We start from the raw sequence: 15679 nt of genomic DNA, 5'->3' as shown, positions 1-15679 counted from the left end.
AATCTGCTAAGTTATGCAAAGTTGGTAAACTCTGATAAGACAGTGGTAACAGGTAGGAAATAGGAAAAAACAGTGTGAGGAAACAACATCACACACAAGTAAGATAAGAACCTTACTTGTCTGTGGAAATATACAGAATATAATATTAGAAATCCGAAAAATCGTGAATACAAAATCTTTTCCCTGTGGAATACCCAAGTATATGATGTAATATCAAATGAAATGACGCAAAGTGGTACTATATTGTTGTAAACTAGGGCCTTTTTACCGTGTGACAATGCTACCTCACATACATGTACGTCGACTATTATGTTTCGTTGCGTCAGCGAAAAAAACCTGGCTTGCGAGAACGAGTGGCATTTGAAAGTAGGACCTTTCCCAAAACTCCAAAGTAGGAAATATGACTATAAACTACATTTACATTTTCCTATTATGGAAAATATTTTTGAAAATTACTGACATATTCTTTTGAGATGTCATAACATATTTATGATAGTCTATGTTTCTATATATTGCCATTAATAGCAATAACAATACTATGCCAAGTAGCTTACATATGACTTTTGACGTAATATGGTGTGATGCAAAGAAAGAAAAATATGCTCATTTGAAATTAATACAATTTAACGGCGCACCAACACATACAGACCATAATATAGATACGGACATGACGTCACCACAAATGTATAACATCCATGGGTTAGTTTTTAGGGGTGCATGGGTTGGGGTTTTAGGGGTGCATGGGTTGGGGTTTTAGGGGTGCATGGTGGTTTTAGGGGTGCATGGTGGTTTTAGGGGATGCATGGTGCCTTTGATATCAAAATATAACCGATATAAAACTACACCGTTTATATAAGTACCCACAAATTAACTTAATTTCCGATTTTTTTTCTTGTTTTAGGACAACAGTCTGGTGGAGGAGGGTAAGTTTATATCTCAAATAACTTCAAATTTAAATTGTCTAACCCATAGACAAACATAATCTAACAAGAAATCTAAACAAACAAACAAACAAACAAACATAAATAAACGTACACAGGTATACCCACAATATGTAAGTAAATAAAAATGCGATAAAAACACGAGGTAACTATCATCATGTTATCCATGGATACCAGTCTGTGTGCCAAATTATGCTACTGTGTCTCCCTGTATACAAACTTAGTGGCTATTTATCTGTTTCAGTGAGTGAGTCAGTCTGTCTTTCTTTCTCTATGTGGTGCTCGTCTGTCTGTCTGTCTGTCTGTCTGTCTGTCTGTCTGTCTGTCTGTCTGTCTGTCTGTCTGTCTGTCTGTCTGTCTGTCTGTCTGTGGTCAGCTCGTCTAGCTGTCTGTCAGACAATTAAATGAAGTTTCCATATCACTGATGATTCTAGTTTAGAGTCTGTGTAAGGTTTCATGCTTTGAAATCATATTGCTATATTTTACCGACTAAATGGCGACCTCATACCTGCTACGATCTTATAATTGGATAGTATATACTTAGTCTATGATCTGTTCACCCTAAACGTAAATAGGATTACACATCTTGTATCCATAAGACTACGCAACACGTATGTAGTGGTATTCTTTAACTGTAGTAGTGTCATATGCTCAAACAAAATGACCCACTTCTCAAACAAGGCACCACAGAAAGACACAATCTACTCCTTAATAACATGTGGAGTGCACTTGTTCCATAACAATGTCCTTCTCCATTCAATTCTCCCCCCTCGTTCTCCTCCCTTTCCCCTTCATTCTTCCTTCTTCTTCTCCCCCTCCTCTCGGCCTCATTTTCGTCTTCCTCTACACATCTCCTACCTTCCTTTTTTCCTTCCTGCCTTCCTTCTTTCATTCCTTCTTCTTCTTCCTCCCTCCTCCTGCTACACACTTATAGGGGTTCAATTTGTGTCAATATAGATAGTGATAATCTACAGGTTATAAAAATTACTCATCTTGATCGTAAAATGTAGATGTAAATTCGTTTATTGTTGTTTGTTTGTTTGTTTGTTTGTTTGTTTGTTTGTTTGTTTGTTTTTACATTGCTACAATGATAACCACTTAACATGAAAAAAAACGTCTGGTGCTACAAAAATCTTACTACATTTTATCGTCTGTTTCGACACAAATCTTACATAAATTGCTACAAATTATCGTCTGCTGACAAAACAGTCTTTACAAACATTGCTACATTTTATTGTCAGGGAACAACAAATTGAAGGAACAGCTCCTAGATTTACGATGAAACCTGTAATGAAACAGTCGGATGATGGTAAAACTCTAACAATCCAAAGTGAACTTCAAGCATCTCCTCGACCTAGTATCCAATGGACCCGCAATGGTATTCCAATCACAGATGGTGGAAAAATCTCTATTCGGATTGAGGCTGACGAGGATTTTTACTTCTTGTCTCTCACGATTTCTAATGTTGCTGGGTCTGATGGTGGGGACTATGTGGTGTTTGCCAAGAACGCACTTGGAGAATCAACGTCAACAATCAAACTCAATTTTGAAGGTAAGTCTCTATAAACACTCACGGTTCACTTATAAGGTTGTTTAGCTGACCAGTACAATTCGAATTTGATAGCGTAGTTCAACATTCCCTGAAGCTCGTTTATTTGAATCAATATTATTAATAATAGTAAAATGGATACAAACCGAAGTGTATATCGTACTTGTCTCCAAGGTTACAATTTGAACAAACAACGTATGCAACGTTTTCAAACATTAATTAGCCAAACAATTAAGTCATATAAATGGGAAATTAAAAAAGAAGAAGCAGAGACAAAAGCCATCAACGGACTACTGAGTTGTTGTTTTGTTTTACCTCAAAGCCCGATATTGATTTAATTATGATTATCTGTTTGATTGTGATAATGTGAGGGGGAAGGGGGTTAGAGGTCAAAATGTAACAATTTAGTTCTTTATCCTACATTGAACTATTGATGTCAATAGCTGGTGAAACATTCAGACATTTTGGCTCCGTTCCAACAGCTGTTCGAGGTTATATTTTTCATGGACGTATGCCATACTGTGTATGACCGTAGTTGAACTGTGCTTTCCAAGATATTCCTGTGTAAATTCAAAGTCGTGTATAATTTGATATTAAACTGACAGACCCACTGAAATAGATATTGGATAGATTATAAGTGTCATTAGTTACTACAAGTTTTAATTAATGCATGGAATTAGTAACAATATCATGTACGCATGCGTTCACTTGTGAGATATTATACGTCTTTCTCAGCATGATTGTTACACTTTTGTTTGCTGTGTATTTGACACTTAGTGTGAAGTCAACGGGGTGCGCCAAAATGCAAACTCGTATTATCATGGCAACACAATTGTTATTCCATCAAGAATTGAAAAGACTCAATGCGCTCGTCCCTGTACATTGACATAAACTGCTAAACAGTTTTTCTTAAAGAGTTCTCGATAGAAACTGGTACATTTGTAATTGTACATATCTATATTGGCCAAACCAAATTTTGTAAAAATATATAATAGAGAAAAAAAACAGAGATGTTTTATTGTTTGGTTTAAGATGTGAATATCCAATCAACTCAATTAACGTAACAAAGAACTTAATTAAACTTATTCAGATATTTAATGTTGCCATGACTACCGAGAAAATGCAAACTGTATCCACTTCCTTGACGTTTATGCTGTGTGTCAGATTCTAATAATATCGGTCCTCTAGACAAACCTGCCGCCGGCGCTCCAATTTTCACAATGAAGCCCCACATCAATCAATCAAAAGATGGACGAAGATTAACCTTCGAGTGTGAGATAAAAGCCACCCCTCGTCCGACGATAACATGGTACAAAGAGGACATGGTACTCCAAGATGGAGGACGGTTTATGATCGATGCCGAAGAAGATAGAGACTTTTACTTTGCAATGTTGGAGATTGATAACATCACACCCAAAGATGGCGGGGAGTACAGAGTCATTGCCAAGAACAAACATGGAGACTCTACTCAGACCATTAACCTAAATTTTGATTGTAAGCCTAATGTAACTTACTGTTTTAATTAATCATCTCACCCATACTACCCGTTCATCTCATATTTCTAGCTCTCCCTCAATATCTTAGAAAACTATATCAGAGTTTAGAGTGTTATTAGTCTGTATCACTCATTATACTGCAAAGCCATGATACTATCCTTCTCATCACACTACTCCACCACCACCACCACCACCACCACCACCACCACCACCACCACCACCACCACCACCATCACCATCACCATCATCATCATCATCATCATCATCATCATCATCATCATCATCATCATCATCATCATCATCATCATCATCATCATCGCAAACGACGTTCTATTTACGTGGTCATGCCAAGCATCTATCCCTCTCATTCCATCATCTCCATAATCATCTCCATCCTGAGCACGCCATCACTTTCTGACAATTATCTAGCCAGTAATTCTTTGCAACCTTAATTAATATATTCCTGGTAAACAGATAAACGGAAATCACAACCAATTGGTTCACATTGTTTTACTTTGTTTGGAAATTGATGAGGTGTATGAGTGAAATTAATCAAGATTATTTATTATTTTCTTAATTGACGAATGGTTTATGATGTGCAGTCTACTTGTATTGCAGTTCTCTAACTTACCACTTTGATATAATTTCAAATAATTTATTTCACTAATTTTGATAGAAAAGTTCATTTCAATATCAATATTTGAAAAATGACCAATGAATGTAGTTATTAATCATAACTTCTATTATTGACAACCTGTTATCTGTTTCTCCTCCATATACACAAAGCTGAACCATCAGCACCAGCAAAGTAAGTTTAATTGTGATCTATACTTCTATATCATGCCATATCCATAATCACCCTATGATAAACATTTGCCATTATTAATTTTTACCCAATTTATATACTTAAAATGTAAGTAATTTGAATATTTCCAACTTGGGCTATGTACTTCAGCACTTTATTATATATGTATTCTTGGTATTAGTCCGTCCGTCCGTCAGTCCGTCAGTCAGTCAGTCAGTCAGTCAGTCAGTCAGTCAGTCAGTCTGCCTGTCTGTCTGTCTGTCTGTCTGTCTGTCTGTCTGTCTGTCTGTCTGTCTGTCTGTCTGTCTGTCTGATCTGCCTGACTGTCGATCGATCGATCGATTTATATGTATGCAATTTAACAATATTTGATCGTAAAAGACAAGCGCTTATCCGACAAGTCTTCATTTACAGGGCAAAGGGTCTTGCTCCTTCATTTGCTGGCAAGCCTGTAATGAAACAGTCAAAGGATGGTCACCACATGTCTTTTGAAAGTGAATTGACTGCTGACCCTCGACCCCAAATAACGTGGTATCATGGAGACCGGCTACTGCAAGATGGCGGCCGTATTCGTATAATTATTGAGAAAGAGGGCTCTACAGGTTATTTCCTTGTTTTAGAGTTAGCTGACGTCACACCTACTGATGGAGGGGTTTACACGGTAGTCGCTAAGAATGAATATGGTGAAAGCAAAGCAACAATTAATCTGAATTTTGACAGTGAGTATCATACATAATCGTACTTTCATTATCTTAACGTTTGGAGAAAGAGAGCTTAAAGTTTGGAGAAAGAGATAGAAAGAGAGAGAGAGAGAGAGAGAGAGAGAGAGAGAGAGAGAGAGAGAGAGAGAGAGAGAGAGGCAGACAAATAAACAGACAGACAGACAGACAGACAGAGACAGACAGACAGACAGACAGAGACTGACAGACAGACAGACAGACAGACAGACAGACAGACAGACAGACAGACAGACAGACATGGACAGACAGACAGACAGACAGAGAGACAGAGAGAGACAGACAGACAGACAGACAGACAGACAGACAGACAGACAGACAGACAGACAGACAGACAGACAGACAGACAGACAGACAAACAGAGTCAGAGACAGAGAAAGAGAGATACACACACAAACGGACAAGCAGAGAAAGTAAGTGTGTAGACTCACAGTTAGAGAGATAACTTGTGTGATAAAGACATCGGGGGAGAGACAAACAGGGATAGAGGAACGGAACTATTCCAAAACAGAAGACATTGAATTCGTAGGCCCGCTTTGAACAACTTGTAGCTGACCATCTAGTAACTCGTAGCTGATCATCTAGTTACTCGTAGCTGACCATCTCGTTTTAGATATGATATTTGTTACGATGTGCAAACCTTATGTATATGTATGTTATAATGTTCGTTGCATATGCCATATCAAATTAACATGTTTCCAAATTTGTTTTCAGTAAGAGCAGCACCTGACTCTGGTAGGGGTCCGTCATTTCCTGAAAAACCATCTATTAGACAAGAAGATGGCGGTAGAATACTCATCATGGAGCAAAAAGTTATTTCTGACCCCAGACCGACTGTCATCTGGAAGCACAATGATATATTAGTCCAAGATAGCAGTCATCATAGAATTAGCATTACTCAAGAAGCCAACCTGTACGTACTAAAGCTAGAAGTACATGACGTCACGCCTGAAGATGGTGGAATTTATACCATTAATGCCAGGAATAGTAAGGGACAGGGGAATTCCACAATAACTATCAATTTTAATGGTAGGTATATTGATCCACTATTTATTTGGTATATCTTCAATATATGCTTCGTTTTGTTCACGCTGTATTTCAAAGAACCCTAGACCCATAAATCCTTTTAAAAGTCCTTGAACTTAAAATAAAATAGCGTATTTTCATATTTTCATTTAAAATTATTTCTGTGTGAAACATTTCAAATGTAATATAACTCTAAAACAAATATTATATCTTCCTGTATTTATAATAACAAACTTTTACACTTTAACTATTTGTAATTTATTGAGTCGCAAACACAGATTTGGTCTGTGTTGTTTTACCTTTTTTAGTTTACAGTAGAAAATAAAGTTGTTTGCTAATAAAATATCCAAAATAAAAATCCACTTCTCATCCTTATTGCCAGTTAAGTCACAGTTCTTGTTTTACGTTTTAGTTAAACTTAGAAGCATTAAATTGCATGTTATTTACATTCTGGTACACCGAAATACAACTATGGTCCAATTATTATGTATTGCAGTGCAGCAAATTCAAATGATGCAGCAAAGAATGAAGCAACCGAAAACGATGCAGATGGACTTTGGCGATATTCAAGAGAGTGTGGCCGTAGACGGAGCGGCAATTCGTAAGATGTCCAAGACCCAAGTATCGTCCTCTAAGTATGTATCTGGAGATGAGCAATCAGGAATATCAAGGGTAGAAGAATCAATGACATCTATCACTACATCTACAGCGGTAGAGGGAGCTGAAAAAGCCACTAAACCCGTCTTTGCTGAAGGTTTAAAAAATCAGGTAAGTGCATGAATGGACGTACGAATCCATAGCAAATCCACGCAATAAATTATAATTTATCTCTCTTTCAACAAATATATTCTCCATTCTCCCAATTTCATATTTCCAGAATTACCGATTATTAATTTCTTACTTGTCTTTGATTATTTTGTTTTTATCGGCCTGTATTTTTGTATTGAAAATGATGTTTCGTAAACGTTACACCAAACTTTTTTCCGATTTTAGAAAATATAGTATATCGTATTTTGTAAATGTTTACCTAATCGAAAAATATTAACTGTATATTTGGCAGTAGTGACATCCATGTTTATCTATTTAAGCCTCAAGCATCACTTATACCCTTCAAAAACTCTATTCATTAATGCTCACATATTTCCAACCTTCATTCAGATTCGTGTGTTTCATCCAATTTTAAACTTGGGTCTTTCTTTTGGTAATAATATACTTTGGCTTTTATTCTAGAATGCAATGGATGGCGATGAAGTGATATTCCGTGTTCGGATGACAGGTTTCCCAGCACCACAAATCACGTGGTACAGGTACGTAAACTCCACGTCAGGGCAACACCCCCCCCCCACACACACACAAAAGATCACGTGATATGCAATCTCATCCCCGGGTAACATATTTTCCAGAATCATAATCATGTGATAGAGTGAGATGTGAGATACTGGTTATACGTATCCGAAAGGATTTGTTTGGAAAGTTCTATATCAACATTTTGAGGCCCTTTCCTAGATGCCTGTCAGTTGCTTGTGCTTCTGCGCTATTAAAAATTGCAAATTCATAGAAACGTTATTGTCTAACAAATTACATTTTCTGTTTGAACAAAACTATTTGCTGAAATTAGTGATTCAAATCAATTATTAGCTATGGAATTTCATTTTTTATATGAGCTTTTTTTTTACTCTTGTTATATTCAAATCATTTTATAGACTTTTATTTAATGACATACTTATTTATTTACATAAACATTTATTTATTTGTTGACGTTTCATCTATGTGCCATTCATATTATGTTTACATATTAGTCTTTGATTGTTTTCTTAGGAATGGAAAGGTCATTAATAATTCGGCAAACTTTAAAATCAAGCGACAGGATGATGTATACATTTTACACATCGTCGAAGTCTTCCCTGAAGATTCGGGCAAATATACATGTGAAGCTGTCAATGCATCAGGAAAAGTAACATCTCTAGCAGTCCTTGAGGTCAAAGGTGAGTTCAATCTGTACCATTATAGCAATGTAATACTTGTACATAGCAATGTAGGAGTTGCACATAGTTGCACATAGCAATGTAATACTTGTACATAGCAATGTAGGAGTTGCACATAGTTGCACATAGCAATGCAGGAGTTGAACATAGTTGCACATAGCAATGCAGGAGTTGCACATAGTTGCACATAGCAATGCAGGAGTTGCACATAGTTGCACATAGCAATGCAGGAGTTGCACATAGTTACACATAACAATGTAGGAGTTGCGCACAGTAGCTGTACAAAGCACATAGGTTGCACATATAGATGCACATCAATTGAATCGTTACACATAATGGCACATCGCAATGTAGTAGTTGCACATAGCAATTTAGTCGTTGTACATAGATGCACATAGCAATGTAGTAGTTGCACATAGCAATTTAGTCGTTGTACATAGATAATAATACTAGATGCACATGTCAATTTAGTCGTTGCACATAGATGCACATCAATTGAGTCAGTGGACATAGTAGCACATACCAATGTAGTAGTTGTACATAGCAATGTAGCCGTTGCACATAAATGCACACTACAATGAATTAGTTGCACATAACGACATAGTATGATTTAGTGCAAGCGTTTGGATTACCTGTGATCTGTTCGTCTTTACTACAGAGCCTGCTACCAAGAAACCAGTACCGAAAAAAGATGAACCAGCAGCAAAGAAAAAACCAGAACCTGTTGAAGAAACCATCGGAAAGACAACTACGTATGTATCAGCATAATAACCAATTTATGAGCATATGTTCAGATGGAAAGGGTTGTGAGATTAGTGGCAGTAATATTTAATTGTGTATGACAAGGAAGGTAGCCCTCCTCCAATTGTTGGGTTAACCAATATTTGAATATTTATTGTTGCAAACAATGTGACACATACTTTAAAATTGTGACGTATTTCTTAATGGATAACAATCATATTTCCCATAATGCAATTGGCAGTACTATTCAAGATGGCGGGTTTGTAACTACCCTATTTATTGTCCGAGTGAATTATGAAAATTGACCATTTAGCATATAGTCTGGATCAATTGCGGAGGAATTATGACCAAGTCCTTTCCTTCACTGACTGCATTTGTCGTTGATGAAACAACTGAAAAAAGAGAAGGGTAACATTGCACCCATCATGGTTTTTTATTGTTTCTTCGTTAGAAAACCAGCAGAAAGTGCCCCTCCAAAGGGTAAACCCATGCCAGTCGAAGAACCCATCGGAAAAACAACTACGTAAGTATCAACTGAGTTACCTTTACGTAAACCATTAAAATTGACCATGGATGGCTTTGGAAACAGGGCGGGCATTTGGTGAAATTACTTGGTAAACAGCTAGTCATTTGGCCATATTGCCTACAAAGTGACAGCTTGTTAGACGCGATCAACACTCCTGAAATTCTAAGGCGCACTTACAGGATTGTCATTTCCAGTGATCTTAACAGTTGCGCTCATTTAGAAGGAGGAGTCTCATAGACATATGAAGCACACATTGACATATAACCAAAATATTATACACAGATTGGCATCAAGTGTTATAATAGCATCAAATGAGAATAATCTGACAATAAATTTATTTTATGTGCCCCATTCGTATGTTTATATACAAGTTATGTATGGCTTGAGCCATGGTTGCATTTCAGTCAAATTGACATAATGTTGCACGTTGTTGTGGGATTTATAGCACCGCAGACCTTATCAAAATGATAGAAACTTGGCAAACAACATCGCCATGTTATCAGTGATTTGTTCATACTACTGGTTTGGAAAGTAAAGAGAACGATTGTAAGAATGCCCTGAATCGACTGCTATGCTGTTAAGAGAATCATAATTTAGTAATTTCTTTAGTTATTAACCGAATGATTCAATTTGATGATGAAACCAAATGACTGAAAGAAGAGAAAGGCAACTCTTTACTCATCCACGGTCTCTATACACCATCATAAAGGGAATTCTAATGATACAGGAGAGAAGAGAGAACAGCGACAGTGACTCACTGTTGCTTTTTATTGTTTCTTCGTTAGTAAACCAGCAGAAAGTGCTCCTCCAAAGGGTAAACCCACGCCAGTTGAAGAACCCATCGGAAAGACAACGAGGTATGTATCAACTGAATTATTGTCGAGTAAACTGACCTATTTAAAAGAATGGTCCTAATTGACTACTCTTACAATTGAAAGCGTTAAACTTGAAACAGTGCCATCTGGTGTGACAATCAATATTACTAACACATGTCACTGTCTAAGATGCAAATAATAGAACCCTAATGAGGACATATCATTTTCAGTGTAACAATTCACCAAGATAAGGGTATCAACATTATCAATACCATCATTAAAATGTAGCAACTGATATGTTATGTCCGAATCGGACGACAATGCTGTGTTACTTTACAGTAGCAATATTTGCATAATTTCTGTCGAGCCAGCCAGACAATGTCATGAAGCAATTTTAGTAAAAGTTTTGTTGTATCAGTCGATGCTCTGTATCAAGTTTATTGGTTTCAGGTGAAATTGAATGCTGTTGAGAGAATAATGCTTTAGTTATCATTAACTGACTGGGTTTAATTTGTCGTTGCAACCAAACGACTGAATTAAGGAAGGGTGACTCTTCCCTCACCATCGCTCTCCATATCATCTGCTATAGAGCTCCAGCAGAGAGTGCGCCTCCTTCTGAAATAGAGAAACCGAAGAAGGATAAACGCACGCCAGTTGAAGAACCCATTGGAAAAACAACTACGTACGTTATGGCTGAATAATTACCATGTTAAGCATGAAAATGTGCCATTTAGCATGATCAGAATCGCCGGCAACAAAGCTGATCACAAAACTGTTTATTAAAGATTACATACACTAATTAAAGAGCTTGAGCAGTGCTCGAAAAATGCATATTTGAGTAGAATAAGTAAAGGCACCGCCAATTGCTTTGTAACACAACTTACTGTAGGGCTGAGGCAATGATTCATGATGCATTTTTCAAAGGATTTGATTGGTGTGACATCATGATTTAGAAAGTTGATTCGTGCCAATCCTCATTGTAATCTTTAAATATGCACAGGTAATATTACACTGCTGTTGTAATGGGCGTGTTCATGGTTGCTATGCTTATTTTTGTTTATTTTTGAATTCTTACGCCCTCACTTGATTATGCCCTATTATAATTTTCTTAGCAAATTGCACTGGCATTTTGTTATTGCTGTGGGCATGGTCATGATAACTAGGCATATATATGCTTATATCTGCAATGATTATATACATGCCTAGCCATCCTTACATAATATACGCCATTATTTGGATGTTGCTATGGGCATGATCATAGTTGCGAAGACATATTTGTATCTGTTTATGAATGATCACAGAAGTCGCTACCCATTCCTGTTATCTATGTTTTATACACTGTTTTGTTGTTGGCATAGCTGTAGTCTTCGTCGCTAGGCATAATTATGTCCACTTTCTAAATGTTTATTCAACAAACTATCAAATTAAATGAAATATACCACTACTATGCTTTTACAAGACCCATGCTTCAGTCACTCGACAGTATATTTAATGTGTCGTTGCAAGAAAATAACTGAATTAAGGAAGGGTGACTGTTCCCTCACCATCGCTCTCTATATCATATGCTATAGAGCTCCAGCAGAGAGTGCGCCTCCTTCTGAAACAGAGAAACCGAAGAAGGATAAACGCACGCCAGTTGAAGAACCCATTGGAAAGACAACTACGTACGTTATGGCTGAATAATTATCATGTTAAGCATGAAAATGTGCCATTTAGCATAATCAGAATCGCCGGCAACAAAGCTGATCACAAAACTGTTTATTAAAGATTACATACACTAATTAAAGAGCTTGAGCAGTGCTCGAAAAATGCATATTTGAGTAGAATAAGTAAAGGCAGCGCCAATTGCTTTGTAACACAACTTACTGTAGGGCTGAGGCAATGATTCATGATGCACTTTTCAAAGGATTTAATTGGTGTGACATCACGATTTAGAAAGTTGATTCGTGCCAATCCTCATTGTAATCTTTAAATATGCACCAGATAATATTACACTGCTGTTGTAATGGGCGTGTTCATGGTTGCTATGCTTATTTTTTTTATTTTTTTTGAATTCTTACGCCCTCACTTGATTACGTCCTATTATTCTTTTCTTAGCAAATTGCACTGACATTTGGTTATTGCTGTGGGCATGGTCATGATAACTAGGCATATATATGCTTATATCTGCAATGATTATATACATGCCTAGCCATCCTTACATAATATACGCCATTATTTGGATGTTGCTATGGGCATGATCATAGTTGCGAGACATATTTGTATCTGTTTATGAATGATCACAGAAGTCGCTACCCATTCCTGTTATCTATGTTTTATACACTGTTTTGTTGTTGGCATAGCTGTAGTCTTCGTCGCTAGGCATAATTATTCCACTTTCTAAATGTTTATTCAACAAACTATCAAATTAAATTAAATATACCACTACTATGCTTTTACAAGACCCATGCTTCAGTCACTTGACAGCAAATTTAATTTGAATGTTGCAAGAAAATGACTGAAATAAGGGAAGTGTGACTTCCCTCAACATCGCTTTCCATCTTATCTGCTGTAGAGCTCCAGCAGAGAGTGCACCCCCTTCTGAAACAGAGAAACCGAAGAAGGATAAACATGTGCCAGTTGAAGAACCCATTGGAAAGAAACCTATGTATGTTTCGGTTAAATGTATGCTGAATAAAGTATCGCATAATTTGCCATGGCCATGGTTGCTATGTACATTCATATCTATTTTTTGAATTTATCTGTTATTTGTTACCCCATATTATTGTTATGCTAGCTAAATGCACTTGTATTTTGTTGTCGCTATGTGGATGTACATGCTTTCTTGGCATAAAGGTGTTTATTTTATGATTATACATTTACCCAGACATCATTGTGCCATAATGATGATGTTGCTATGGGCGTGATTTTAGTTCCTAGGCATATTGTTTGTGAGTACACTTTGCTAATCATTCCGGGTGTCACTTTGAAATACACACTCTTATTTTGCTGTTTCTATAAAGTTAGTCTTTGTTGCTAGGCATAATTGTGCCCATTCTCTAAATATGTATTCTGCAAACCTACAAACTAAGTCAAATGTGCCACTACTATTTTGTTACCAGAATCATGCTTCAGTTATACACCAACTCATTTGATTTGTAAACAAATGACTGAAATATAAAGGAAGGGTGACTCTTCCCTCACCTTTGCTGTTTATCTTATCTGATATAGAGCTCCAGCAGAGAGTGCGCCCCCTTCTGAAACAGAGAAACCGAAGAAGGATAAACGTGTCCCTGTTGAAGAACCCATCGGAAAGAAACCTATGTATGTTTCGCTGAATTTATGGCAAACGAAGCATTGTCACAGCTCGTCATTACATTCATTTGCATAATTAATTGCAATTTCTACATCATCATTTCACCAGAAAGTAAATCTGTTGCACAAAATAATGTTACCTCTTTATTGCCATGGGTATATATATGGTTGCTATGCACATTTCTGTTTATCTCTGAACTCTCTGTTCATTTGATTACCCCACATTATTACTATCATTTCAAAATGCAGGGATAATGTGTTGTCATTATAGTGTTGGTTACTGCTACTAGGCATGAATTTGTTTATATTTTGTAGAATGGTTATTCACTTGCCTTGGTGACCATAATTGTGCAATATACACGATCATTTCATTAGAAAGTAAAGCTGTTGCACAATATAGTGTTACTCCATTGTTGCCATGGGCATGTCCATGGTTGCTAAGCACATTTACGTTCTGTTCATTTGATTGCACAACATCATTTTTATCCTTGCAAAATTCATTGGCATTGTATTGTCACAATAGTGCTGGTCATGGATACATGAGTATGTTTATTTCTGGAATGGTTATACATTTGTAAAGCCGACCATCCTTGTGCAACATATGTCATCGTGTGGATGTTGCTATGGTGTGATTTTAGTTGAGAGGTAAATTTGTGTATATTTATGTGTGATCACACAGTTTGCTACTCATTGCTGGTGTCACCTTGCAATATATAGTCTCATGTTGCTATGGTGTTGATCTTTGCTGTTAGGTACAATTGCATCCACTCTCTAAATTGCATCTATTCATCAAACCTCCAAGCTAAGTCGAAAGTTCCGGTACAATTCTGTTACCAGAATCATGCTTCAGTTATACATCAACTCATTTGATTTGTTGTTGTAACCATACGACTGAAATATAAGGGAAGGGTGACTCTTCCCTCACCTTTGCCGTGTATCTTATCTGATATAGAATTCCAGCAGAGAGTGAGCCTCCTTCCGAAACAGAGAAACCGAAGAAGGATAAACGTGTCCCTGTTGAAGAACCCATTGGAAAGAAACCTATGTATGTTTCGGCTGAATTTATGCCAACCAAATCATGGCAATTTGCCATTTAACATGGTTAAATCAATAGCAGCACAGCTGGTCATTATATTTTCATTTGCATAATTAGCAGTTATTTGTATACACTATTCTTTCACCAGAAAGTAAATCTATTGCACAAGATAATGTTATTTCATTGTTGCCATGGGCAAATGTATGGTTGCTATCTACATTAATGCTGAAGTCTCTGTTCATTTGATTACCCTACATCATTGCTATCTTTGCAAAATGCACTGGTATTTTGTTGTCGCATGGTTATTCACTTGCCTTGGCGGCCATCTTTGTGCAATATACTGTATGCTATCACCTGGATGTTGCGTTGGGCCTGATTTTTAGCTGTCTATACGTTAATAAATCACTATACGAAAAGTCATATTTGACCACGTCTTTCCACCGGGGTAAATCTTGAGCAGAGGATGTGTAAATGTGGTGGGTATGAGACGAAGTTTCACCTTTGACTTAATGTGCCCCTGGTGATCTCTTCCCTGGGGCTGTAGACAGTCAAAAGTGGTACTGCATCTCGTACTACCCCTGGACAGAGATGGTGGTTAGGTGGGTCTTATGTAGGGTAAAGGTGGGTAAATTGGATTTTTCCGGATAGTGAATGCTTACGCATTGCTGGTGTCAATTTGCAATATAAAGTCTCATTTTTCTATGACGATGGTCTTTGTTGTTAGGAGT

The 15679-nt window shown here is 36.9% G+C and overlaps 1 protein-coding gene across 8 annotated transcripts in view; it reads left to right on the top strand.

Moving 5' to 3' along the window:
- The window catches only part of LOC144444559 (twitchin-like), a 94941-nt gene that overhangs the window by 14795 nt on the left and 64467 nt on the right, over nucleotides 1-15679 (top strand). For 4 of the 8 annotated variants that reach the window (XM_078134013.1, XM_078134015.1, XM_078134019.1 and 1 more), the window contains exons 3-19: nucleotides 902-923; nucleotides 2183-2493; nucleotides 3679-3984; nucleotides 4773-4794; nucleotides 5206-5510; nucleotides 6243-6557; nucleotides 7051-7322; nucleotides 7785-7861; nucleotides 8373-8539; nucleotides 9198-9291; nucleotides 9732-9803; nucleotides 10592-10663; nucleotides 11211-11303; nucleotides 12193-12285; nucleotides 13176-13268; nucleotides 13832-13924; nucleotides 14868-14960. In XM_078134013.1, coding sequence (XP_077990139.1) covers nucleotides 902-923; nucleotides 2183-2493; nucleotides 3679-3984; nucleotides 4773-4794; nucleotides 5206-5510; nucleotides 6243-6557; nucleotides 7051-7322; nucleotides 7785-7861; nucleotides 8373-8539; nucleotides 9198-9291; nucleotides 9732-9803; nucleotides 10592-10663; nucleotides 11211-11303; nucleotides 12193-12285; nucleotides 13176-13268; nucleotides 13832-13924; nucleotides 14868-14960 — 2500 coding nt within the window. The remainder of the gene's footprint in view (nucleotides 1-901; nucleotides 924-2182; nucleotides 2494-3678; nucleotides 3985-4772; nucleotides 4795-5205; nucleotides 5511-6242; nucleotides 6558-7050; nucleotides 7323-7784; nucleotides 7862-8372; nucleotides 8540-9197; nucleotides 9292-9731; nucleotides 9804-10591; nucleotides 10664-11210; nucleotides 11304-12192; nucleotides 12286-13175; nucleotides 13269-13831; nucleotides 13925-14867; nucleotides 14961-15679) is intronic. The other 4 variants (XM_078134017.1, XM_078134014.1, XM_078134016.1 and 1 more) reach the window with 4 other exon arrangements.

This window comes from Glandiceps talaboti, chromosome 13, assembly GCF_964340395.1.
Source record: "Glandiceps talaboti chromosome 13, keGlaTala1.1, whole genome shotgun sequence".
NCBI lineage: Eukaryota > Metazoa > Hemichordata > Enteropneusta > Spengelidae > Glandiceps > Glandiceps talaboti.
The sequence above is the reverse complement of the archived record's forward strand: the minus strand, read 5'-3'. Positions and strand labels throughout refer to the sequence as shown.